General features: G+C 38.1%; 1 protein-coding gene across 7 annotated transcripts in view; it reads right to left on the bottom strand.

Annotated features, from left to right (window-relative positions):
* The window catches only part of trappc9 (trafficking protein particle complex subunit 9), a 749,291-nt gene that overhangs the window by 623,361 nt on the left and 98,505 nt on the right, over positions 1–27,425 (bottom strand). For all 7 annotated transcript variants that reach the window (XM_063062835.1, XM_063062851.1, XM_063062844.1 and 4 more), the window contains 4 exons: positions 25,067–25,210; positions 21,541–21,667; positions 19,164–19,309; positions 15,837–15,922 (listed from right to left, as the gene is read on the bottom strand). In XM_063062835.1, the coding sequence (XP_062918905.1) occupies positions 15,837–15,922; positions 19,164–19,309; positions 21,541–21,667; positions 25,067–25,210 (503 nt within the window). The remainder of the gene's footprint in view (positions 1–15,836; positions 15,923–19,163; positions 19,310–21,540; positions 21,668–25,066; positions 25,211–27,425) is intronic.

Below are 27,425 nucleotides of genomic sequence, written 5' to 3'. Positions count from 1 at the left end.
TCCTTCAGCGAGACCTAGTTTCCAGGTCTATAATCTTATTTTGATATCTTTCCAAACGAGTTGTAGCTTCAAATGATTTTTGCTTAGTTATCTTCAATTCCTCTTCGTGTGTAATAACTTGAGTTTCCAAGTCTTTAAGTTTTCCCAGAAATGACTTCACTTCATTACTATTCTTTTCCAGTTGGTCTTTAATTGACCCATTCTGATCTTTCATTGAATTCAGTGTCCGAATGATATCTTCAGCCCATGGTGGCATTTCATCAGATCGTTCCTTTTGCATCTTTCCTTTCCCATTACCTTTGTCACTAGGATCAGACAAGTTCTTCCCACTCCTCGTAGACATAGACATATTGTTCCCCCTCAAGAATCAGCAAATAAAAATTTTAAATTTGAAGTTTAAACTAGGGGGAGAGAAACAAAACTAAGAGCAGCACAAAATTGCTACTACTGCACTTCCTGCACTTCCTACACTTCCTCTACATCTTGCCACCCATCAACCTTTAGTACACCTTTGGTTTCTGACTTCCATAACATTCCTAACCCTTTTTCCGAACAGTCTCTTTCTGTTTTCACACGTGCAAAATTGCATAATACTATTTTAATAGTATATTGCTCATCCTGTTGCATTAGTACATGTTGTTTACTTAGGTTCTCTTCGGCAGTTGAACAGGGCAGGACTGCGCAAGCACATGTAAGTCGGCCCGTGAGGCAGCGGGAGTATTTAAAAGACAGCAGATTAACTCAGCGGGCGACGGAGTAGAGGAAGACAGAGTAGGAAGACTTTGGCTCCTAAGGCTTCGGCGAGCAGAGGCTGAGGAACAGCTTCACTCCAAGTGAGGTAAGGTTGGGTAAGTTCCTTTAATAAATCTAATTACCTTAGGAGTAGGTAATGGAGGCAGCAGTTAAGGCAGTTGAGTGCTCTGTTTGCAGGATGTGGGAAGTCAGAGCGAGCACAGTCGTCCCTGATTACTGCACCTGCGATAGGTGCATCCAGCTGCAACTCCTGACAACCCGAGATAGGGAACTGGAACTGGAGCTGGATGAACTTCAGATCATTCGAGAAGCAGAGGCAGAAATAGAGAGGAGTTACAGGGAGATAGTCACCCCTAAGAGTCAGGAGACAGGTAGCTGGGTGACTGTCAGGAGAGGGAAGGGGAATAGACAGAATGAGCAGAGCATCCCTATGGCCGTTCCCACCAATAATAAGTACATTGTTTTGGATACTGTTGATGGGGACGACCTACCAGGGACAACGTGCAGTGGTTGCATCTCTGGCACTGAGATGGGACCCTCAACTCAGAAGGGAAGGAGGGAAAAGAGGAGGGCAGTAGTGATAGGGGACTTGATAGTTAGGGGGACAGATAGGAGGTTCTGTGGAAGAGATCAAGAATGCCAGATGGTCTGTTGCCTCCCTGGTGCCAGGGTCTGCGATATCTCGGATCCATTTTGCTAGAGAGGCTCCAGTGGATTTAAACTAGATACGGGGCGGGGGGGGGGGAACCACAGTGTAGGAACAGATGTAGGGAAGAAGGAAGAAAAAGAAAATAGTAAAGTTGTTTGCACCGTTAGTGATAAACAGAGAGTAAGAGGTGGAAAAATTCTTAAATGCATTTATCTTAATGCTAGGAGCATTATAAGAAAGGTGGATGAGCTTAAAGCATGGATTGATAACTGGAAGTATGATGTGGTAGCTATTAGTGAAACATGGTTACAGGAGAGTTGTGATTGGCAACTAAATATTCCTGGATTTAATTGCTTCAGGTGTATAGAATCGGAGGGACAATTATAAATCCTATGATTAATCAATCATTACGAATCTGGTACCAGTTTCATAAGTTTTTTAATCTTAAAAAATGTAACCTTTTTAGTTTAATTTATCGAAACTATTTATTTAAACCTTCACTTAGTGATCCTACCTTTTCTCTTTGGAGGAATAAAGGAATTTTTTCCTTATGGACTTGTTCCAAGAAGGCCGAGTGATGTCCTTTGAGAAATTAGTAATACTCTCTCGCATATTCACATTTTTTGCAATATCTTCAGGTCAGACATTTCTTACAAGAATATTTAAGTAATTTTCCATATATACAAGACTCTGACCTGTTAGACATTATTTTAAAAATGAACCCTTTAGTGAAAGGTTTTATTGGGAAAATTTATAATTTACTATTACAACAGGATAACTATCCTTTACTTAAGATTAAGCAAGATTGGGAAAGAGAGTTTAACATGACTTTGATAACAGAGGATTGGTTGCAAATTTTGAAGCTGGTTAACTCTTCGATTTGTGCCAGTCATTCTCTAATTCAATTTAAAATTGTACATCGTTATTATTTGACAAAGGAGAGATTGTCTAAAATATTTCCTAATGTAAATAGTCAGTGTGACAGATGCAAAACTAAGATAGCTACATTGACACATATGTTTTGGTCGTGTTCTGTATTGAAACAATTTTGGAAATCTATTTTTTCTACAATTTCTGAAGCTTTAAAAATCAATTTACAACCTAATAAATTGACAGTTTTGTTCGGTATAATTCCTCAATATATTCACCGTATTTCTATATCAGACCAATACGCAATTGCATTTGTCACATTATTGGCTAGGACTATTTTATTAAAATGGAAAGATGCCTCTGTTCCCACTTTGATACAATGGTTCTCTCAGGTGATGTTATGTCTTAGTTTGGAAAAAATTAGAAGTCAAACTTTTGATCCCAGATTTGACTTCGAGAAAAGGTGGGGCTCTTTTGCCCGTTATTATCATTTGATTTGAGTTAATAAAGATGGTCCTTTTCTGATGCTTGGGTATGTGGATTTCGTTAGCGGATTGATGTCTTTTTTCTAATTGAAGCTTGTATGGCGTATAGCTCCTGGTTTGTGCTCCAAATGGGACTTTTCTCCCCTTTTTTTTGTTATTAGGGTTTTTTTTCTGTTTTAGTTAGTAGAGGTTCTTTTTTTCTTTCTTTTTTCCATAAAAAAAACTTTAACATCTTGTTTTTTTTTATTATTATTGATATACTGTTCAGCTTGGTTGATAGTTTAACTCTTATTCTACATATGGATATGTTGTCTTGATTATTTTGATGTATTTTTCTCTGTTGTTGATTTTCAGTAATAATTAATAAAAATATTTAAAAAGAAAGAATCGGAGGGACAAGAGGGGGAGGTGTTGCATTACTTGTCAGAGAAAATAGTACAGCGGTGCTCTGGCAGGATAGATTAGAGGGCTCGTCGAGGGAGTATATTTGGGTGGAATTGAGGGACTTCCGCCTGCGGCTCGATGGAGCAATACATAAATTTTGCAGCTGCATTTAATTCCTCCGCTTCCCCAGTTTAACCCTTGAATTTTTAACTTTTATTTCTCGGATCTTAGAAGGAAATAGTTATCAATATGTCATATCCTTTAAGAAGTGGAAAGTTGCCTTTTGAATCCAGCAATGGAAAGGGAAAAACTTTGAAAGAAAAATCGAAAGATATGCCTGTCTGGGCTGAGTGTTTGGAACATGCGTTGATGGCTCTCGACAACAAAATAGACAATAACACTTCTGAGTTGAAGTCATTCCAACAGAGTTTTCAGACTATTGAGGAAAACATTATTTCCTTGAATACTGAGTTTAAAGAATCGAAATGTCAGATTGTGGATATTTCAACCTGCCTGGAACAGGCTGAACATAAAATTGTCGATTTAGAGGCGAAGTCTCGTCGGAATAATATACGAATTATCGGACTCAAGGGAGGTTCTGAGAGTGGGAATTTATTGGACTATTTTGCCAATTTGTTTCAATCTTTGTTTCCAGATATTCTTCCTCAACTTCCTGATATTGAAAGAGCTCACAGAATTTTCATATCAAATTCTCAGACCTCAGGTAAATCTCGCCCTATTTTGGTCAACTTTCTTCGCTTTAAAGTTAAAGACCATATCATAAAATATGAAAGGAAACGGAGTTTTTTTTAATTTAACGGTTCCGAGATCCGTTTTTACGAAGATTATCCACGGGAAATTATGGAACAGCAGATCAAATTTGTCCCAGCGGTGAAAACTGCTTATGAAAAGGGACTTTTTCCATTGCTTCGCTTCCCCGCAAGATTAAAATTATTTCCTAAAGATTCTACACCTTGTGTGTGTTCGGATTCCCAAGCAGCATTGGACTTTGTTAACTGTCGTGGAGTTGGCTGACGCATGAAGAATATTTGGGTTGCTGAATAATTTTCTGAAAGAAAGCAGGCTTTGAAGATTTTTGATATGCTGAAGATTTCCTTTGATCATTGAACTATTTAAAGAAGAGGTGAACTTCTTGGTTCGACTAACGAATGACTTTTTTGAAGTCTGTTTGGTATATGGAGTGAACTAACACAATGGACAGATTATTAACTGGCTTGATTATCTGCTTCTTTCTTTTCTTTTATTAATTAAGTGATAGCTTTCATAGCTTATATAGACTCTTTCTTATATACTGGAGTGTTTAGAATAGATAATTAGCTTTAGTGTTAAGCTAAAGGAATAATGGTGTCTTTTTCTTGTGTGAGAATGTATTAGGTTTAATAGCGTTGTTTTGACACCTCAGGAGACTGTTTTTGCATTCCTAGTTTATTTTCAATAATTAACTTTAAACATCTTTTTTCTGTTTCTCTGCTGAGCTTTCTTATGTTAGGGTCACGTGATTTCTTTGTAAAAGGGAGGGGGGGAATTGGGAGAAAAAGTTTTAAATCACTATTTATATGGAGTCGCATGCAGAGTTCTTCTTTTCTCTTTTCTTTGGGGAGGCATTCCGGCTTTTTCTTTCCTTTTTGCCGGATTTCTACCTTTTGGGATGGGGGGAGGATTTGGGTTTTTTTTTCATTTTGGGGTTTATTATAGGATTTCTTTTTCAGGTTTTTTCCCCATTATAGAGCTCTGGAGCATGCGTGTTTTCGATATGGTTATATTCATCACCGCCATTTTTGATTAGCTCACGATAGTATGCGTGTATTTTCGTGTTTAAAACAATATTCTATGGTTATTAAACAGATAAACCCTATTAGTTGGAACGTACATGGCTGGAATCACCCTATTAAGCGAAAGAAGACTTTTAAAGTTATTAATCGATTCCAGCCCGATATAATTTTTGTTCAAGAAACAGATATCAGAATGGGCGATCAAAATAGATCTTTTAAAACGTGGAAGGGCCTTCAATATCATGCTACTTATCAAAATAAAACAAAGGGAGAATCTATTTTTATTAAAACTAATATCTTATTTATCCAAGAAGATATCGTCTCAGATATCAATGGTAGACTTTTAATTATCGAAAGAACAATCTGTGATAGAAAAATTGTCTTGATTAATCTATATGGACCTAATGTAGATGATCCTTTTTTAAAAAATGTACTTAAATGAATATATGCTGCTGATGGGAGGTGACTTCAACTGTTGTTTAAACCCTTTGATTGACAAGAGTTCAACCAATCAGCAGCTTCCGAGTTGTTCAGCATCACTTACTAATTCCTTTTTAATTGATTATGGATTGATAGAAATCTGGAGAAATCTACATCCTAATGATAGAGATTATTCTTTTTATTCACATGTCTATAAAAAATACTCACGAATTGATTATTTTATAGCTGATTTCCGATTTTTGTTCAAAGTCCAGAAATGTGAATATGATGCTATTCTGTCTCAGATCATGCACCTTTAAGCTTAACTTATCCAATTGAAAGAAATTTGCTTAAATTAAAAAGTCAATTTTATGTGTTTGGAGATAAAAGTAATAAGCTACTAGCATCCCAACTAAAAGCAGTTAGAGCTAAAAGACAAATTTTTAAAAATCGTAAGGGAGATGGTAGTTTAGCTTGTAACTATGAAGATATTAATAAAATTTTTCAAGACCATTACAGTGAACTTTATAAATCTCAGTTTCCAGCTGATCCTTCTAAAATGAATGCCTTTTTACAAAAGATTGATTTTCCTGGAGTATCTGCTGAAGATCAACAAATTCTTGATACTCCTTTTACTGAAAGAGAAATTCAGAAAGCTATTTTTTCAACGCAATCTGGTAAAGCTCCTGGACTAGATGGTTTTTCTGTAGGACTTTATAAAAATTTGAAGATTTGCTTATTCCTTACATGTTGGAAATGTTTAAAGATTCTTTTTTGTTAGGAGAGTTACCTTCTACATTTTATGAAGCTTCTATTTCTTTAATTCTTAAGAAAGATAAAGACCCTACGGATTGTGCTTCATATAGACCTATCTCATTCTTAAATGTAGATGCCAAAATTCTTTCAAAAATAATGGCGGATCGGTTGGAGAATATACTAGCTAAAATTATTTCTCAGGACCAAACAGGTTTTATAAAAGGCCATTATTCTTTTTCTAATACTTGGAGACTGTTAAATGTTATACACTCATCCCCCTCGAAAACTCCCCAATGTGTTGTTTCTTTTGATGCTGAAAAGGCATTTGATAGAGTTGAATGGAAATACTTATTTAACGTTTTAGAGAAATTTGGCTTTGGTACTAATTTTAATAAGTGGATTAGAATGATATATAAAAGCCGTATTGCCACTGTGATTACTAATAACTGTACATCCCCCTTTTTTCGACTTTTGCAGGGTACGAGACAAGGATGTCCGTAAAGTCCTTTGTTATTCAATTTGGTGCTGGAACCTTTGGCCATTGCACTTCATTAAGCTAAGGATATTCAAGGAATTTCCATAAATGGGATTATTTAAAAGATTTCCCTTTATGCTTATGATCTCTTAGTTTATGTTTCGAATCCTGAAGAATCTATTCCTAGTTTATTGAAATTATTAAATGAATTTGGAAAGTTTTCAGGATATAAATTAAACCTGCATAAAAGTGAATTATTTCATTTAAATGATTCTGCTTTTATATATGATGATATTCCTTTTAAAGTTACGGATTCTTTTAAATATTTAGGTATTATCATCACCAAAAATTATGGAGACCTTTATAGAGCTAATTTAGTTCCCTCAGTGGATTTTATGAAACAATTATTTTCCAGATGGAATCCTCTTACACTTTTCGTTAGTTGTTCGAATTCATGCAGTTAAAATGATAATCTCACCAAAATTTTTATATGTATTTCAAAATATTCCTTTTTTTTTTAACCAAGAAGTTTTTAGATCAGGTTGACTCTATTATTTCATCTTTTGTTTGGAATAATAAAAGACCAAGAATTGGAAAACGTCATTTAATTAAAAAAGGATGGAGGTCTTGCTTTGCCTAATTTAAGAATGTATTATTGGGCGGTTAATATACGCTATGCGTGTTCTTGGTTATATTGGACCGATAAAAATGAACGTCCACCATGGGTTGACTTGGAATTGAAAGCTGTGAAACAATTTTACTTAAATTCGTTATTAGGAGCTTCTTAACCCGTACAACTAGCCAAAATTTCTATTTTAAATATTAATCATATGATTAAGCAGTCATTACGAATTTGGTACCAGTTTCGTAAGATTTTTAATCTTAAAAAATTTTAACCTTCTTAGTTTAATTTATCGAAACTATTTATTTAAACCTTCACTTAGTTATCCTACCTTTTCTCTTTGGAGGAATAAAGGAATTTTTTCCTTTATGGATTTGTTTCAGGAAGGCCAATTGATGTCCTTTGAGAAATTAGTAACTAAATACTCTCTTTCATACTCATACTTTTTGCAATATCTTCAGGTCAGGCATTTTTTTACATGAATATTTAAGTAATTTTCCATATATACAAGATTCTAACCTGTTAGACACTATTTTAAAAATCAACCCTTTAGTGAAAGGTTTTATTGGGAAAATTTATAATTTACTATTACAACAGGATAATTATCCTCTATTTAAGATTAAGCAAGATTGGGAAAGAGAGCTTAACATGACCTTGATAACAGAGGATTGGTTGCGAATTTTGAAGCTGGTTAACTCTTCTTCGATTTGCGCCAATCTTTGATTCAATTTAAAATTGTACATCGTTATTATTTGACAAAGGAGAGACTGTCTAAAATATTTCCTAATGTTAATAGTCAGTGTGATAGATGTAAAACTGAGATAGCTATATTGACACATATGCTTTAGTCATGTTCTGCACTGAAACAGTTTTGGAAATCTATTTTTTCTACAATTTCTAAAGTTTTAAAAATTAATTTACAACCTAATAAATTGACAGTTTTGTTTGGTATAACTCCTCAATATATTCATGGTATTTCATTATCAGATCAATATGTAATTGCATTTCTTACATTATTGGCTAAAAGGACTATTTTATTAAAATGGAAAGATGCTTCTGCTCCCACTTCGATACAATGGTTCTCTCAGGTGATGTTATGTCTTACTTTGGAAAAAATCAGAAGTCGAACTTTTGATCCTCGATTTGACTTTGAGAAAAGGTGGGGCTCTTTTGCCTGCTACTATCATTTGATTTGAGTTAATTAAGATGGTTCCCTTCTGATTCTTGGGTAAATGGATTTGGTTGGCGGATTGATGTCTTTTCTTATAGAAGCTTGTATGGCATATAGCTCCGGGTTTCTGCCCCAAATCGGTGTTTTTTCTCGTTTCTTTTTTGTTTGTTAGCTGGGGTTTTTTTTGTTTAAGTTAGCAGGGGTTCTTTTTTCCTTTTTTTTCCAAATAAAATAGCTTTAACATTTAGTTTTTTTAAAATTATTATTATTGATATACTGTTTAGTTTGGTTAATAGTTTGATTCTTATTACACATATTGATATAAATATAAAAAAAATTATAAAAAAAAAATTGAGGAATGGGAAAGGTGTAGTAACTCTTATGGGGGTGTATTATAGACCACCAAATGGAGAGCGAGAACTGGAGGAACAAATTTGTAGGGAGATAGCAGATATTGGTAGTAAGCACAAGGTTGTGATTGTGGGAGATTTTAATTTTTCACACATAGATTGGGAAGCCCATACTGTAAAAGGGCTGGATGGTTTGGAGTTTGTAAATTGTGTGCAGGATAGTTTTTTGCAGCAATACATAGAGGTACCAACGAGAGAAGGGGCAGTCTTGGATCTCCTGTTAGGGAATAAGATAGGTCAGGTGATGGAGGTTTGATGTTGGGGAGCACTTTGAGTCCAGTGATCACAATGCTGTTAGTTTCAATATAGTAATGGAGAACAATAGGTCTGGACCCAGGGTTGAGATTTTTGATTGGAGAAAGGCTAACTTTGAGGAGAAGCGAAAGGATTTAGGAGGAGTGGATTGGGACAATTTGTTTTATGGGAAGAATGTAATAGAGAAATGGAGGTCATTTAAAGGTAAAATTTTGAGAGCACAGAATCTTTATGTTGCTGTTAGGTTGAAAGGAAAGGTTAAAAGTTTGAGAGAACCATGGTTTTCAAGGGATATTGGAAACTTGGTTTGGAAAAAGAGAGATATCTACAATAAATATAGGCAGCATGGAGTAAATGAGGTGCTCGAGGAATATGAAGAATGTAAAAAGAATCTTAAGAAAGAAATTAGAAAAGCTAAAAGAAGATACGAGGTTGCTTTGGCAAGTAAGGTGAAAATAAATCCCAAGGGTTTCTACCGTTATATTAATAGCAAAAGGATAGTGAAGGATAAAATTGGTCCCTTAGAGAATCAGAGTGGACAGCTATGTATGGAGCCAAACAGATGGGGGAGATCTTGAACAATTTCTTTTCTTCGGTATTCACTAAGGAGAAGGATATTGAATTGTGTAAGACAAGGGAAACGGGTAGGGAAGTTATGGAAGCTATGATGATTAAAGAAGAGGAAGTACTGGAGCTTTTAAGGAATGACACAAAGCTGGGTGGCACTGTGAAATGTGAGGAGGATGTTACGAGAATGCAGGGTAACTTGGACAGGCTGGGTGAGTGGGCAGATGCATGGCAGATGCAGTTTAATGTGGATAAGTGTGAGGTTATCCACTTTGGTGCTAAGAACAGGAAGGCAGATTATTATCTAAATGGAGTCAAGTTAGGAAAAAGGGAAGTACAATGAGATCTAGGTGTTCTTGTACATCAGTCACTGAAAGTAAGCATGCAAGTACAGCAGGCTATGAGGAAAGCTAATGGCATGTTGGCCTTCATAACAAGGGGAATTGTGTATAAGAGCAAAGAGGTCCTTCTGCAGTTGTACAGGGCCCTGGTGAGACCACACCTGAAGTATTGTGTGCAGTTTTGGTCTCCAAATTTGAGGAAGGACATTCTTGCTATTGAGGGAGTGCAACGTAGTTTCACAAGGTTAATTCCCGGGATGGCGGGACTGTCATATGTCGAAAGATTGGAGCGACTGGGCTTGTATACTCTGGAATTTAGAAGGCTGAGAGGGGATCTTATTGAAACATATAAGATTATTAAGGGATTGGACACGCTGGAGGCAGGAAGCATGTTCCCGCTGATGGGTGAGTCCAGAACCAAAGGCCACAGTTTAAGAATAAGGGGTAGGCCATTTAGAACGGAGTTGGGGAAAAACTTTTTCACCCACAGAGTGGCGGATGTATGGAATGCTCTGCACCAGAAGGCTGCAGAGGCCAAGTCTCTGGATGTTTTCAAGAAAGAGATGGATAGAGCTCTTAAAGATAGCGGAATCAAAGGTTATGGGGATAAGGCAGGAACTGGATACTGATAGTGGATGATCAGCCATGAGCACAGTGAATGGCGGTGCTGGCTCAAAGGGTCAAATGGCCTACTCCTGCATCTATTGTCAATTGTCTATATAAAAGTGGATAGGTCTCTGGGTCCTGACAGGATATTCCCTAGGACCTTGAGGGAAATTGGTGTGGAATTAGCAGGGGCTCTGACAGAAATATTTCAAATGTCATTAGAAACCGAGATGGTGCCGGAGGATTGGCGTATTGCTCGTGTTGTTCCATTGTTTAAAAAGGGGTCTAAGAGTAAGCCGAGCAATTATCGGCCTGTGAGCTTGACGTCAGTGGTGGGTAAATTGATGGAAAGTATTCTTAGAGATGGTATATATAATCATTTGGATAGACAAGGTCTGATTAGGAACAATCAACATGGATTTGTGCAAGGAAGGTCATGTTTGACAAATCTTATTGAATTTTTTGAAGAGGAACGTTGACGAGTGTAAAGTGGTGGATGTTGTTTATATGGACTTCAGTAAGGCCTTTGACAAGGTCCCACACGGAAGGTTGGTTAGGAAGGTTGGTTCAATCATTAGGTATTAATATTGAAGTAGTAAAATGGATTCAGCAGTGGCTGGATGGGCGACACCAGAGAGTAGTGGTGGATAACTGTTTTTCAGATTGGAGGCCGGTGACTAGTGGTGTGCCTCAGGGATCTGTGCTGGGTCCAATGTTATTTGTCATATACATTAATGATCTGGATGATGGGGTGGTAAATTGGATGAGTAAGTATGCAGATAATACTAAGATAGGTGGCGTTGTGGATAATGAAGCAGGTTTTCAAAGTTTGCAGAGAGATTTAGGCCAGTTCAAAGAGTGGTCTGAAAGATGGCAGATGGAGTTTAATGCTGAAAAATGTAAGGTGCTACATTTTGGTAGGACTAATCAAAACAGGACATACATGGTAAATGTTAGGGCATTGAAGAATGCAGTGGAACAGAGCGATCTAGGAATAATGGTGCATAGTTCCCTGAAGGTGGAATCTCATGTGGATAGGGTGGTAAAGAAAGCTTTTGGTATGCTGGCCTTTATACATCAGAGCATTGAGTATAGGAGTTGGGATGTAATGTTGAAATTGTACAAGGCATTGGTGAGGCCAAATTTGGAGTATTGTGTACAGTTTTGGTCACCGAATTATAGGAAAGATGTCAATAAAATAGAGAGAGTACAGAGAAGATTTACTAGATTGTTACCTGGCTTTCATCACCTAAGTTACAGAGAGAGGTTGAACAAGTTGGGTCTTCATTCTTTGGAACGTAGAAGGTTGAGGGGGGACTTGATAGAGGTATTTAAAATTATGGGGGGTTAGACAGAGTTGACGTGGATAGGTTTTTTCCATTGAGAGCAGGGGAGATTCAAACAAGAGGACATGAGTTGAGAGTTAAAAGGCAAAAGTTCAGGGGTAACTTGAGGGGGAACTTCTTTACTCAGAGAGTGTTAGCTGTGTGGAACGAGCTTCCAGCAGAAGTGGTTGAGGCAGGTTTGATGTTGTTTAAAGTTAAATTGGACAGCTATATGGACAGGAAAGGAATGGAGGGTTATGGGCTGAGCGCAGGTCTGTGGGACTAAGTGAGAGTAAGAGTTCGGCACGGACTGGAAGGGCCGAGATGGCCTGTTTCCGGGCTGTAATTGTTATATGGTTATATGGCTTATATAGGTGTTTATGCTATTACAAAATAACTATTCGTAGCAGACTTTCAGAATTGCATTATCCCATACACTTAAGCTTCATCTAGCCAACAGTTTGGGGGACAATAAATCACATACTTCCATAGATACCTATTATACAAGGAGCCTGGTTTTAATCAGAGAAACTAATCATATTTAATCATTCATCTGCTAAGTTACAAAAGGACATCTCAGAATAGTTATTATTGCCATCACTTCCCCTAGGGGGCACTGAAATCCTAATGAATGGTCATGCCCTAACAAAACCCAACATAAACTTAAGAAATAGAACTTAATCCTCTACGTGTGCATGATGCAAAACTATACTGAATAATTTTAGAAAATTGGCACATTTTGTCCATGTCAGAACAAACCAGTTCTTATGCAAGGTCATCCACCTGTAAATTTACATGAAAAAGGTGACAAGGTGAGCCAAGAATTTGATAAAAGAAAGCAACAAAGAATATGGAAGCAAGCTGCCAAGATGCATTAAAACAGGGTGCAAGGGTACCTTAAAAAATTAAATGGAAAAGATCAACAAGTTTCAAAATGGGCCCCTTACTGACACACACAAGATTGTGCAGATGCTGGAAATCTTGAACAACATACACAATGTATGGAAAGAAATAAACATTCGATGTTCCTGGAAGAGGATGAGGAGAGGTACAAACTGACAGGTGATAGGTGAGACCAGGTGAGGGGTTAAGGTAAGTGGCTGTGAACCAAGAGGGACAAAATAAAGTCAAGACGATCACAAGTTCAGTGGAGTCAAGGTATGCAGACACGAGTTCACCTACCTTCCCCCTCACCTGGGAAAAGCCTACAGTCCTGCCAACTAATACAATATCATAGTGATCAGAACTCAGGACCAACTATTCACTGCCTATATCAATATTTTCTGCCTCGGTACCAGAAATTATATTTCCAAATTTACCGATGATATTAACTAAGTTATATAACTGGATTGTGAGTGGCAAGGAGAATGAAAACAGGCTGAATGGAAATACAAGCATACGATGCCAAGAACAAGAACACTGCAGCTGAAATATAAACACAAAATAATCTGCAGATGCTGGGGTCAAAGCAACACTCACAACACGCTGGAGGAACTCAGCAGGTTGGGCAGCATCCGTGGAAACGATCAGTCAACGTTTCCGGCTGGAACCCTTCGTCAGGACTGTAGAGGGAAGGGGCAGAGGCCCTATAAAGAAGGTGGGGGGAGGGTGAGAAGGAGAAGACTGGTAGGTTCCAGCTGAAAACTGGATGCTGCTCGACCTGCTGAGTTCCTCCAGTGTGTTGTGAGCTGAAATATAAATGTGGGAAAGTGTAAGGTTATCCACTCTGATGAAAGTAAATGGTGATAACTGTGGTAATACTGACTCAATATTAAAAGGAAGCCAAATCACTCAAAGCCAACAAGCAGATGCAGGATGGAAGATGAAATTTTTTTAAAAAGCAGAAGCAGGAAACCTAAAATAAAAATAGGAAACACTGGAAATATTCAGCAGGTCAGGCCACTCCCATGGAAAGAGAAGGTTAAAGCTTCAGCTCCAGGACAAGTGATAATTCGATCTTTAGCACAAGAGGACATAAAAACTGAGTAAATCTGCTTTACTTAAAACTTCCATGAAGGCTCAACAAGCTGGACACGGGGAGAATATTTCACCACGCCAAAGGCTCACATCCTGGAATAGGTGGCTGAATTAAATTAAGGTAAAAATTTCCTCTGTCAAAAGGAAATTTTTAGCTTAGTGAGCCATAAAGCAAAACTCATTCATGGAATTCATTCAAATCAGAGACTGATAGATTTCTGGATATTAAATTAAACAAAGGATAAAGAGGCAAGAGGAAAATAGCATTGAAGGAAAAGTCTAAATACAATCGATAAATGGTGGAGTATGCTGGACGGGTCACATGGACTCTTTCTTATTCATTTTTTCATGTTTTTATTTTCTTATGATTTCTAGCATTCTCTTGCATTTCAGATTTCCAGCAACAGCTGTGTTCTATGTTTCATATCACCCCCTACAATCTTCTTCATCTGCCGTTGACTCACACTCCTCCAGAAACATCAACTAAATTATTAAACAGTCACACTTTAATGGGTGCAACAATATTGGTGCCAGGCTGACAAAAGAGGTCTCCAACATGGTATATTACTGATGAAAAAAAATCAATCCATCAATCTACAGTATTGATAACTTTGCTCTCCAGACGCTGCCCAAACTGCAAAGTTTACCAAGTATTTCCTGTTTTTAATGTAAAGAGATTTATTGCTTTTCCATCAGTTCACACTGGATTGTAAATAAAGTGACAGATTTTTTTTTAAATTGCTGAGGAATCATATTATCCGTGACAATTGGAAGACTTTCTGCCTGATAATAATCCAACACATACCATTTTAACGAAGACACACCCTGCATTTACAGCTGGAATTAATATCCATATAGCTGCAACACAATAATGAGATGCACAAAGTTGAACGAACAAACGGCTAAGGAGTCATTTAGAAGCAGCAATTATCAAGTGAAAGAGTGGAGTACAACTGGGTTATAGAAGAAATGAGATAAGAGAATGTCATGGTACACAAGACCATAAGACATAGGAGCAAAATTAGGCCATTCAGCCCATCGAGCGCACTCCGCCTCTTCATCATGGCTGATCCCGGATCCCATTCAACCCCATGCAACTGCCCACTTACCATATCCCTTGATGCCCCGATACTTGACTATACCCACAGACTTGATCTCCACCGCAGTCTGTGGCAGAGCAATCCATAGATTCACCACTCCTTGGCTAAAAAAAATTACTCCTTACTTCCATTCTAAAAGGTCACCCTTGAATTTTAAGGCTGTACCTTCTAGTTCTGGATACCCCCACCAGAGGAAACATCCCCTCCACATCCACCCTATCTAGTCCTTTCATCATTCAAGGGATTTCAATGAGATCCTCATGCATTCTTCTAAATTCCAGTGAGTACAGGCCCAAAACTGCCAAGCACTCTTTAAATGTTAACCTCTTCATCCGAAATCATCCTCATAAACCTCCTCTGAACTCTCTCTAATAACAATATATCCTTTCTGAGATAAGGGGCCCAAAACTGTTGACAATACGTCAAGTGCTATTTTCAAATTCTCTTTGCATTCCACTAAAAAGCTGTATAAAAATTACATTTTATTTCCTTGTCTTTCCTCATCAACATCCACATGAATATATCACCAAGGATAAGTCAGCAACATTTTAGAACTACGCACAATTTTAAGGATATTGTATTTGCTGATAATTCATTGTACATGGCAATTTTTTCAATATTTCCACTTTCCTACCATGGCAAATTTTGGGTGCGATTCCAAAAGCACATTAATTCACCACATGAAAACCTCAAAATTTTTCTACAGTCTATTAGCTAAGAAATTTGCACAATCAAGCCTGACATAATTTTCACTTAACCTCTGCACATTTAATACACACACACACACACACACTTCTTTCCTAACAGAAAATTGAAGAACAAGTAATTATTTCATTGCAGAAAGCCTAAAAAATAAAAATGGGAGAAGCATACAAACCATGTTTTCTACTCTCAGTTCAAAAGGCATGGGATTATAGACCATCAGCTGAACTTCACATACATCTCCCTGCACCCATTGGAAATCTGTTGGAATGGAACAAAGTTCAGTTATCAACATCAGAAGGACATCACTTTCATTATAATATAACTAACCAAATAAAATCCAAGATAAAAGTTCATGCAGAAATATTACCACAATCACTAATCAACACTTAAGCAGTAATATTTAAAAGTAAAAGCTAAAAATTGAATAATTTACTTATCTACGATGCTTCAAATCCAAAACTAATATTTATCTGGGAATCGAAGGCACATTACAACAATAAAAGCAGCAGCTCAGGTAGGAATGCCAATAAGTGCTATACTGTTGAATTAAAAAGGAAATTAAGTATAATAAACCATTCCTGCATTTTTATTAATGTTTAAAATATTAAATTTTACTCTGCTCAAAGCTCAAGTTTTCATGCCTATAACTAAGTGCTTTTAAAATTGGTTGTCTAACATCTCTGCTCCTCCTTCCCCGTTTCCAAAATACCAAATCACCTCCCATCCCTCCCAACTCAACATGCTGCACTTGATACATTAATAATTGCAAACCAAAGTAAAAGAGAATTTAGATAACCAAATAAATTACGAAGATCAAACACATGGACAATCACAATTTTTCTGGTTTGCCTACCAACTTAATTTTCCATCCAAACTCTGATCCAGCCATCTGTGGCCTCTTACCCGTATAGTGCAGAGCCCAATACAAGTGTGAGAAACAGAATCTTGCCTTCCATACAGGTACATTATAGCCTTCTGGGGTCAATATCAATTTCTATATCTTCTAGCAACTTGCTGTTTCTGCACTATTGCATATGGATAATCTACAGCCAGTTGGTTGTACATTATCCATTTGTAAAAGCTAGCTGAGTCTTTTTCTAGCTACAATGATGCAACTTGCTGGACAACTTAAGTCATGCTTTAATGATCCCTTTGTTTGCCCTCCTCTTGAACACCATCAATAACCTATCAAATAGATGTTTAATGGAAACACTACCCTCTGGAATATATGTTTCCCTTTCTAACTCCATCTCACCATTTCTGCAACTGAACATTTTTTTCTCAACTTTTCCAGTTGTGCCAAAAGATTCAGAAGGCTAGGCAAAGCAATGGAGTTATATAAAAAAAGATACATACTTTAAATTCAGCAGCCAACTTCCTTGCCACTTTACTGCAACGTATAATTTTTCTTAAGATCAACCACCTGGACAATTGTGGTACAATAGACAGAATTCTGACCACAAGTCCCTCCAAAGGACTATGAGGACTGCCAAGAGGATCATCAGGGTGTCTCTTCCACCTATCCAAGATACTTATCAGAAGTGCTGCGTACATAGTGCCCTTAGAACACAGAAATCTACAGCACATTATAGGCCCTTTAGCCCACAATATTGTGCCAACCATGCAACCTAAACTAAAAACTGCCTAGAAATTTCCCAGCACACAGCCCTCTACTTTTCTAAGCTCCATGTACCTATCTAAGAGGCTCTTAAAAGATCTTATTGTATCTGCTTCCACCACCACCGCCGCCAGCAGTACATTCCACACACCCACCTCTCTCTGCGTGAGAAACATACTTATGCCCTCTCTTGTTAGCCATTTCAGCCCTGGGAAAAAGCCTCTGGCTATCAACATGATCAATGCCCCTCTACCTTATACATCTCTATCAGGTCACCTCTCATTCTCCAACACTCCAGGGAGAAAAGGCCAAGCTCACTCAACCTATTCTCCTAAATTACGCCCTCCAATCCAGGCAACATCCTTGTAAATCTCCTACAGTATCCACATCCTTCCTGTAGTGAGGTGTCCTTAGCATTGTCAAGGATCCCTCCCATCTGTCCCACATTCCCCAGGACCACTTACGTTCAGGCAGTAGGTACTGAGATACAAGGATGCTAGGATGAGAAACAGCTTCTTCCATTAGGCCATGTGTCTACTGAAGTCCCTGCCACTACCCAGGCCTCATCAAGTATGAAGTGCCAACAGCACTCTGCCGTTTACTTTTTAAACTTGTGTCATCAATGCATCTTATGCTAAATGTCAGTCTTTTACAATGTATTTTATTATTTGTTCATTTCCTTGTGGTAATATTACTTAATGTGTTGGGTGTGCGTTACATGTGTGCAGCTTGGAAGAGAGGAACATTGTTTTGTTTGGCAGTAACATGCATATGGTTGAATAACAAAAACTTGACCTTGACAATCCTTTATTTTGTTATCTACATTCAAGTCCAATTTAATAACATGTAGTACACAAAAAGGGAACTACTGGAGAGTCTGGTAGAACCCTACTGCATCCAAACTTCCATGCTTACTTTGACCATTATTCTTTGCTCTCACTCATCCAGCCAATTTTTACTTCTACATGCCAGTTTCACATGCAGCACTAGGAATTTTATGTTCCAGCCAAATCTGCTACATAGGACTTTGTAGCTATCCAAATATAAATAAATTTCAACTTGACATTTGACAACGTCCTTGTACTACTTAGCAATTTATGCACCTCAATTATTAAACTGAAGTTTATTTAAATTTTAGTCAACTGCCATGACAAGGGGGTGTATGGGGTGTCTAGGGAGGGGTAGCACTTCTGATAGGGGGGGTCTGCCGTGCCCTTTTCAGGGCAGCTTGTCCACCTTTGGTCCCCACCTGGCGCTCAGCTCTCACCTGTGGCTCCAAGTAGCTGTAACACACACAGCGGCCGCACCCCGGTAAACCGTCTTGGCAGACGGGCCAAACCAGGTGAGGGTAGCCGATGGGTCTTTGACCCTCGGTGAGGTAGGGGATCTGCCTATCCCAGCATGTGAAGTCTGGCACTGGCAGATTGAGCGAAGGAGACCGATTGATGGTCCAACGGTCAAGAAGGCAGGCCAGCAGACGTTTATGGAGCGCTAAGAGCACGACAAGGCACTTGGACGTCCTGGTCATCCATTGCAAGAGTCTTTAAACTCACCCGGCAGAAGGCAAAGGCAAATCACTGCTGTAACCTGCCGAGTATATGATTTCCCAATATGTCAGAGCGGCGTGGAGGGAAATCATCCGCCAACTGGGAATTCCAGATGCGACCTAACGAACGAAATGCCATGACAAGATAACCCAATCCTCTCGATTAAAGGTTATTGTATTTCTCATTTCTCTGTGGTTACAATGGCAGTCAGAGCTTGGTTTTTCATCAAAAAAATCAGATACTCGACATCAGATCTACTATGTGTAGTTTGGTCCTCTACAACAACTGAGTTTATCAAAGTCACCACAATAGTTATAACCTGATATGCCTTTACCTATCTTTTTGCTTCTTTCTTCACCTCGATGGTGTGCCATAATCGGTGAATAAATAAAAGGGCTCTTTGAGGATATATTCTGACCAAGTGCGTTTCTTATTTTCAATGGACGGAGATTTGGTGGAAGATTCAAGAGCTTCACAGACCTATATTAGAACAGGAGAAAAAGTTACAAACTTATGGCTTACTTTAAAAACAGATTGTGGAAACCATTTCTTCCAAAAAAAAGGAATTAAGGATAACCACAAGAGTTCCCAGATAGCTTTACATTCCTCAAACAGTTCAGAAAACAGCTTAATGGAAAAGTTCATGTTTATTACCTGAATTGTTAAGCATCATTCATCTTAATTTTGAGGGGCAAACATGCTGTTTGGTTGTCCTTTAATATTTTGATAAGCTCAGTATCGTCGGTGATTTAATTTGACACATTCATGTTTCTAGCCTAATTGCTGCTTGAAAATGGCTCACATAATTAACCCAAAATATAGATGAATAACCATATAACAATTACAGCACAGAAGCAGGCCATCTCGGCCCTTGTAGTCTTTTCCCATTAAGCCTCAAATGCATGGAAACAATATCTGAGAGTTCATTCACAGGTCACACATTATCCTGATTTGCAAATATATATCTTTTTTATGAAATCCTGAAACTTATTACCCAGCAGTATTGTGGAAATATCTTTATTATATTATCTGCTGAACATAACCTTATCAAAGGCAAGTAGGGATGGGCAAATAATATCCCAATATTAAAATAATCAATAGATCTGTATCCTTCTACAGTTTGCCAATTGCATTATTTTTAAAGTTTGCTCAATTATACACAGAGTGGCCTCCTGTACTTAATAATGTGGCCACTGCGTATGATTGTGGTCTTCGGCTGCTGTAGCCCATTGCTTCAAAATTCAACATTTGTCACATTCAGACATGCTCCTCTGCCCACCACTGTTGTAACACGTGGTTATCTGCGTTACTGTCAGCTTCCTGTCAGCGTAAACCAGTCTGACATGTCTCTGACCTCTCTCATTTACAAGGCATTTTTGTCAATAGACCTACTGCTCACTGGATATTTTATTTTGTTTCTTGCACCAATCTCTGTAAACTCTAGACTCTGTGGTGTGTGGAAAATCCCAGGAGATCAGCAGATTCTGAGATACTCAAACCACTCCATCTGCCACCAACAATCATTCCACAGTCAAAGTTGATGATTCTCATGTTTGGTCTGAACAACTGAACCATATCTGCATGCTTTTATGCATTGGGATGCTGCCACATGATTGGCTAATTATATACTTCATTAATGATCAGGTGTATTGTTGCACCTAAAGAAGTGGCCACTGAGTAAATATTCTCAATTTAGCAGATGTCAATGTGGAGTGGCTACTTGCTTAAGTTTTCTGTTTGCATATATCAAGTACAGACAAACCATGCATTAAAGCAGTTCAGAAACAGAATTTCACCCTTACAGAATTCACAAATCACTGCACAAAAATTTGAAGTGTTAAATAAAATTCATTCTTATAGAATTTATGTGGGGGAGGAGGGAATATATAAACATGAAGTGGAAAATAAATAAATGTTATTTTTGGTCACTGAATACAAAGGGGCAATAGGACTTGTGACACTTGGGTTGAGTCACAGCTGAAACTCTCCCTTTGCCAGGACACCTCAGAGTGCAGCACTTCTCCTCTGTGAGGCATTTTTTTTAAGAATATGACATATTATTTGGCCTGTTTCCGTGCTGTAATTGTTATATGGTTATATTGCTCATTAGAGTTTGGCCTCATTGTGGCAACAGAGGTGGCCATGCACTGACACATCAAAACAGGAATGCGAAACCGACTTGAAATGGGGATTCCAGGAAATCCCACCCTTTGGAGGAGCAATACCTGTATTCCATTTGGGTAGCCTCCAACCTGATGGCATGAACATCAATTTCTCTACCTTATGGTAATTTCTCCCCATTCCCTTCTCCCTTTTTCCATTCCCCATTCTGGTCCCCTCTCACCTCCATCTGGTGCCCCTTCTTGCCTCTCTTCAATAGTCTACTGTCTCCTCCTATCAGACTTCTTTATTCCTTCACCTCTTCCACCTATCAAGTTCCAGCCTCTTCATACCTCCTTCCCCCATCCACCCTTCTTCTGCCTCACCAGGTTTCTCCTAGCACCAACCAGCTGGTATTCCTTTCCCTCCCCCACCTTCTTATTCTGGCTTCTTCCCCCTGCCTGTCTAGTTCTGAAAGGTCTAGTCCTGAAACACTGACAGTTTATTCCCCTCCAAAGATGCCGCCTGACTTGCAGAGTTCCTCCAGCACCTTGTGTGTCGCTCATGATTTACAGCATGTTTATAATCTTGACACTACAAACCATGCTTACCTGACAATAGGAAGCTTAGTGAAGGGGACTGGAGGCAATTTCACATCATCAGGAAGTGTTACATTCTCCATAGTACCAGGGCATTTTGCTGTGTAGCTCTCTAAACTCTGAGAAACTTCCTTCTTCTCTACAAAACAACACCACAAATAGAATTTCATCACTTGACTATTTACCTAACAAAAATACAAATTATGAAATCTTTGATAGTGGCTATTCATGGAACAAGAAATAAACTGAGTTATAAAGCACCTGTAAACTCAAGAGAAGTACCTCATTGTCAATTACATTAAACAGTCCACTAGCAAACTTGCTTGCAAAAACTATGGTATTATACACTCAAAATAAATCATTCTTGAACATGCAGTTACAGTACTGTGGTCCACGGCAAAAACCACAGACTGCAAAGAGGCTGCCAGTGCCAACAAATGAAAAGAAAAAGTAAGTTTTTGAAATAGTACAGCACCCTTCTACATACATGCCTTTGATGGCGGGTAGGCTGGTGCTGGTGACGTGTTGGGCAGTTTTAACTACCCATTGTAGAACCATCCTGCCCGCCACAGTGCAGTTTCCTTACCATGCAGTGATGCAGCATGTTAGGGTGCACTCTACTGCGCATCTGTAGAATGGCACGAGTATAGATGTGTATAATCCTGCTCTTTTTAGCCTTCTCAGAAAGTAGAGGCATCAGTGAACATTCCCAAGCGGAAATGTTAAATTGGAACTGAACAATAAACTGGCCAATTTCTGCATAAACTACCAGGTTTAAAGGCAGCATCAACAAGAATTAAAGGGAGTAACAATGAGCAAGGCAGAAATGACCAACCAAAAGTTAAATCCTGAGAATGATCTTCAAATTGTCTAATAGGTAGAATAACAGATACAAGATTCTCACAAGCTCTATATATATAAAAAAAAGCAGAGACTACAGGGAAATGAGCAAACAAACTACAACATTATGGAACAAAGGGTCATTTCACACCTGTTATTAAAGTGGTGAAATCACTATATTTAAGTGTCAGTTACACAGGTGGTTGACATGCAAAGTGTAAAGGCATACAAACCTAATGCAGGCAAATAGGATGAGTGTAGGTAGGCAAAAAGGGCCAACAGGGCCCACTTCTGCGCTGTACAATTCTATGACTCAATACAATGGCTTAAATTATATTGTGAGACCATTACCAGCATCTGGGACACCTAACCCGAATCATTCTTCTAAACTCTAATGAACATCTCAACCTATAAATCAATCCCACAATCCCAGCAAATCAGTTTAGTTATTCCATCGATACAGAGAATAACTGCACACAAAATTTCCCACAGGATTTCACCAAGGCCAAATATAGCTGCAGCAAGACTTCCATACTCTTCTAGCCAGACCTTTACAGAAGAATAACAAAGAATAAGTATCAGATGAGAAATGGTTGAAATGAAACTTTATGAATGCTCTCAAAAGTGATCCAAATTTTAAATCTGGCCCTCCTTGCAAACTTGTGGTATCTCAGTTTTTCCAACCATAATTGGAAGAAGTTACTGCCCCTGTCCAGAGGAATTTGGCAGACTACAATTCATTTATTCCTTTCAGAAAGAAGGTACAATAAATAGGTACATTGTGATGACTGGAAGCTTATTCAAGGAGCTGATTAGTACTGACAACACACATTGCATGCCAGTTGCAAGATGTACTACAACCAAAAGGGATTCTATTCTCACTATCCCACAGCTGCACAATCACATGCATTGAGTCATATGACCATAAGACGTAGGAGCAGAATTATACCTTTTGGCCGATAGAGACTTCTTCACTGCTTTATCATGGCTGATTTATTATCCCTCTCAATCCCATTTTCCTATAACCTTTGACGCTTTGATTAATCAAGAACCTATCAACCTCCACCTTAAATATACCCAATCACTTGGCCTGCAAAGCTGCCTGTGGCAAATAATTCCACAGATCCACCAACCTCTGGCTAAAGAGATGTTTCCTCATCTCTGCTCTAAACAGACATCGCTCAATTCTGGTGCCCTCTGGTCCTGGATTTACCCACTATAGGAAACATGCTTTCCACATCCACTATCTAGGCTTTTCAATATTTGGTACGTTTCAATGAGATTACCACCTCATTCTTGTAAACCCTAGCAAGAACAGCCGAGAGCCATTAAATGCTCATGTTAACTCTTATTACTGGAATCATTCTTGTGAAGCTCCTCTGGACCCTCTGCAATGCTAGCACATCTTTTCCAAAACTGCTTACAACTGCTATCATGCATGACACCATTTTCTATTCTAGCAGCAATAATGATTCTTTTATACTGAAGCAGTGTTGTATGCATTTCAGTGTGAGAATACCACCTTGCTGTTTGCTGATGACATGGCCAGATGATAATATACAATTCATATATGTATGAGAAACAGTTTTACTTCGGTTTTGGACATCTCCATGTCATCCAAGAAATAAAAAACTTCAAAGTTTTTTTAATATTTAAATTTCAGAATTCTTTTGCACCTTCCAAAGCTACTCTTTCTTGGCTGGCTTCTATCAGCCAACTTCAATGATTACTTGCTCTTCTCCATGATCCAATTCAAGGTTTTAGGCAAAATTGCACCATGGGACCAAGTTCGTTTGATTGATTCCATGTCTACGGCCTTTAGCTTAGTACAAAATACATTTTCATTCATAATCTCTTAACATCTTATTTCACATCAGTCTTTCCAAGCTGCAAATACACCATATTATATTACATTTCTCCTCTTCCATTCTTCAATATGCTTAAAAAGTCAGGCCCATAGCCCAACTCAGTCATAAATTCATTCTTCCATAATCTCTCCAGAGTATGGAGTTGACTCCTCCTACAGTCATTCTGGATGCTTACAATCTGAAGGCCCTCAAAACTAACTTGGCATCACCTAACTACATCCAATATTATAGTCAGTTTTGTCCAAGTTATTAATATTTAATAATGGTCTAATTACAGGCTCATTTTTAACCAAAAAGGAATTTCTAAATGAATGCAAAAAAATTCTGATCATTCAACAGCTATTTTTCTTCTTAGTTTTGTAACTCAAGAAAAGCAGTATACTTGTAAGATTTTCCAGTACTCAATTAATTACTCACACAAGGATAACATGAATAATATCCCACTGCAACTAAATCCCTAATGCATATTTACATATGAGGTAGCAATGATCAAATACCTGCAAATCTGCATGCACAAATTCTCAGCTAAACTGTGAAATGCATAATGATGTATGAAAATTTTAAAGCTCCAAGGTCTGCAATTCAGGTTCTCATAAATCAGAAAATAAACCAAATTTCTATGTTTAATTCATTGTACCTCAAAACTCTTTCATCAAACCTTAATTCACAGAATTCAAGAGCAAAATTAAGCAAATGCATTAAAACAGCCAAATACGAACAAAGCCACAGTAGTGTGTCTGTAACCAAATTTTCCAATACTATTTCACCTGGAACACCAGTTCACAATTAAACATTACAGAAAAGTCACAAAACCTACTACCATACTCTACCTTGATCTGAAAGGAAATCCAGCATGGTTTGAAGAAGAAAAGACAGGTGACGAACTGCAAGAGCTGGATTGCCCATTCGCCTTGAAGCATAAACAAGTTCATGCAGCAAACGCATTTGTACTGCTGGCCAACCTTTGTGAGCTCCTGCAACATCAATTCAGAATTAAAAGTCAAGTTCAATTATCATTCAACTAAAACATGAAAACCTATGAATACAGTCAAACAAAATAACGCTCCTCTGGGGTCAAGGTGCAAAACACAATACCAAGAGTCATACACAGCACAAAGCACATTATGGCACATAAAAGATAGCAGTAAACATACAGCCATATAAAAATTCATGATTGCACACAAATCATTGTACAAAGACATGTCAGTGAACATTAATTCAGAATTGAAAGTCATGATTTTACACACACTGTGCATTGCTCAAACACAATCTATAAAATTCGCCAATAACACCACTACTTTGTCTGAATCGCAAATGGCAGCCAGCTGGTGTACAGGAGCAAGATAGATCAGCTAATTGAGTGGTGTCACAAGAAAAACCTCATACCCAAAGTCAGCAAGACTAAGAAACCTATTGTGGATTTCAGGAAAGGGAAGTTGTGAGAACAGAGTCATCATTGAGAAGTCAGTGATGGAAAGGGTGAGCAGTTTCAAGTTTTTGGGTGTCGATAGATCTCAGGGGATCCATCCTGGGCCCTGCGCATTGATGCAGTCATGAAGGAGGAATGCCAGTGGCTCTACTTTGTCAAAAGTTTGAAGAGATTTGGTGTATCAAAGACTCTTGCAAATTTCCAGAGGTGTGGTGGAGAGCATTCTGACTGGTTGCATCACAGCCTGGTATGGAGGCTCCAACATCCAGGGATCAAAAGTTTCAGAAGGTTGCAGACTCAGCCAACTTTATCACATGCACAAACTTCCCCATCAGCAGGGTCTTAAAAAGAAGGTGCCTCAAGGAAGCAACAGCCATCAATAAAGACCCTCACCATCTGGGAATGCCCTCTTCTCATTGTTATCATTGATATGGTGGCACAGGAGCTTGAAAACCCACACAATATTTTTACAACCAGCTTCTTCCTCTCTACCATCAGATTTCTGAACAGTCCACATACAGTATCTTATTATTTGCCTATCGCACGATTTATTTTTGTAATTTATAGTAATGTCTTGTACTGTACTCCTACTACAAATTTCATGTCAGTGATAATAAACCTGGTTCTGAAGTGAATTAAGAATAAAATATTTGTGAAGTTAAGAATTCTGGTATGCACCAACAATAATCATAAGAAGCAGTAGCTCAAAGAATGACAAACTAAAGCCTAATTTTGGACTGTGATGTGATTCAAGTTTATTCTTAAGCTAGAACATAAAAGCGCCACAATGCAAACTAATCAATTAAATGTTGGAGAAAAATCAAGATTAATTTGAGCCTGGAAGAATTATTTAAACTGAATATTTTGTTGCTTGCGCTAATAATAACAGCTAGTTTAATAATGTAGTCCCAGGTAATGTAAATTAACTCGAGTATTATTCAAATTCTGGAAACATATCTGGCCACCAGAACATCAATTCCATTCTATTCAATATATTATATTATTCTTACCAATTTATATTGCCCCATTCTAATTGCAGCATTAATAAAAGTACAAACGTACATTCATTAATACTGGCTTATACTGACATTTCTGATCATAATACAGGTTGACCACCAATTTTCCTAATGGTTCAGCACCTCTTTTAATTCAGATGAAATTATGAAGCCAAGTGTCACTCAGTTTTAGAAACCATAGAAACCATAGAAAAACTACAGCACAGAAACAGGCCTTTTGGCCCTTCTTGGCTGTGCCGAACCATTTTCTGCCTAGTCCCACTGACCTGCACATGGACCATATCCCTCCATACACCTCCCACCCATGTATCTGTCCAATTTATTCTTAAATGTTAAAAAAGAACCCGCATTTACCACCTCGTCTGGCAGCTCATTCCATACTCCCACCACTCTCGGTGTGAAGAAGCCCCCACTAATGTTCCCTTTAAACTTTCCCCCTCCTCACCCTTAACCCATGTCCTCTGTTTTTTTTCCTCACCTTGCCTCAGTGGAAAAAGCCTGCTTGCACTCACTCTATCTATACCCATCAAAATTTATATACCTCTATCAAATCTCCCCTCATTCCTCTGCGCTCCAGAGAATGAAGTCCTAACCTATTCAACCTTTCTCTGCAACTGAGTTTCTCAAGTCCTGGCAACATCCTTGTAAACCTTTTCTGCACTCTTTCAACCTTATTAATATCCTTCCTGTAATTTGGCGACCAAAACTGAACACAGTACTCCAGATTCAGCCTCACCAATGCCG

This window comes from Mobula hypostoma, chromosome 1, assembly GCF_963921235.1.
Source record: "Mobula hypostoma chromosome 1, sMobHyp1.1, whole genome shotgun sequence".
NCBI lineage: Eukaryota > Metazoa > Chordata > Chondrichthyes > Myliobatiformes > Myliobatidae > Mobula > Mobula hypostoma.
Note: the sequence above shows the minus strand (reverse complement) of the source record. Positions and strands in the feature narration are given on the sequence as shown.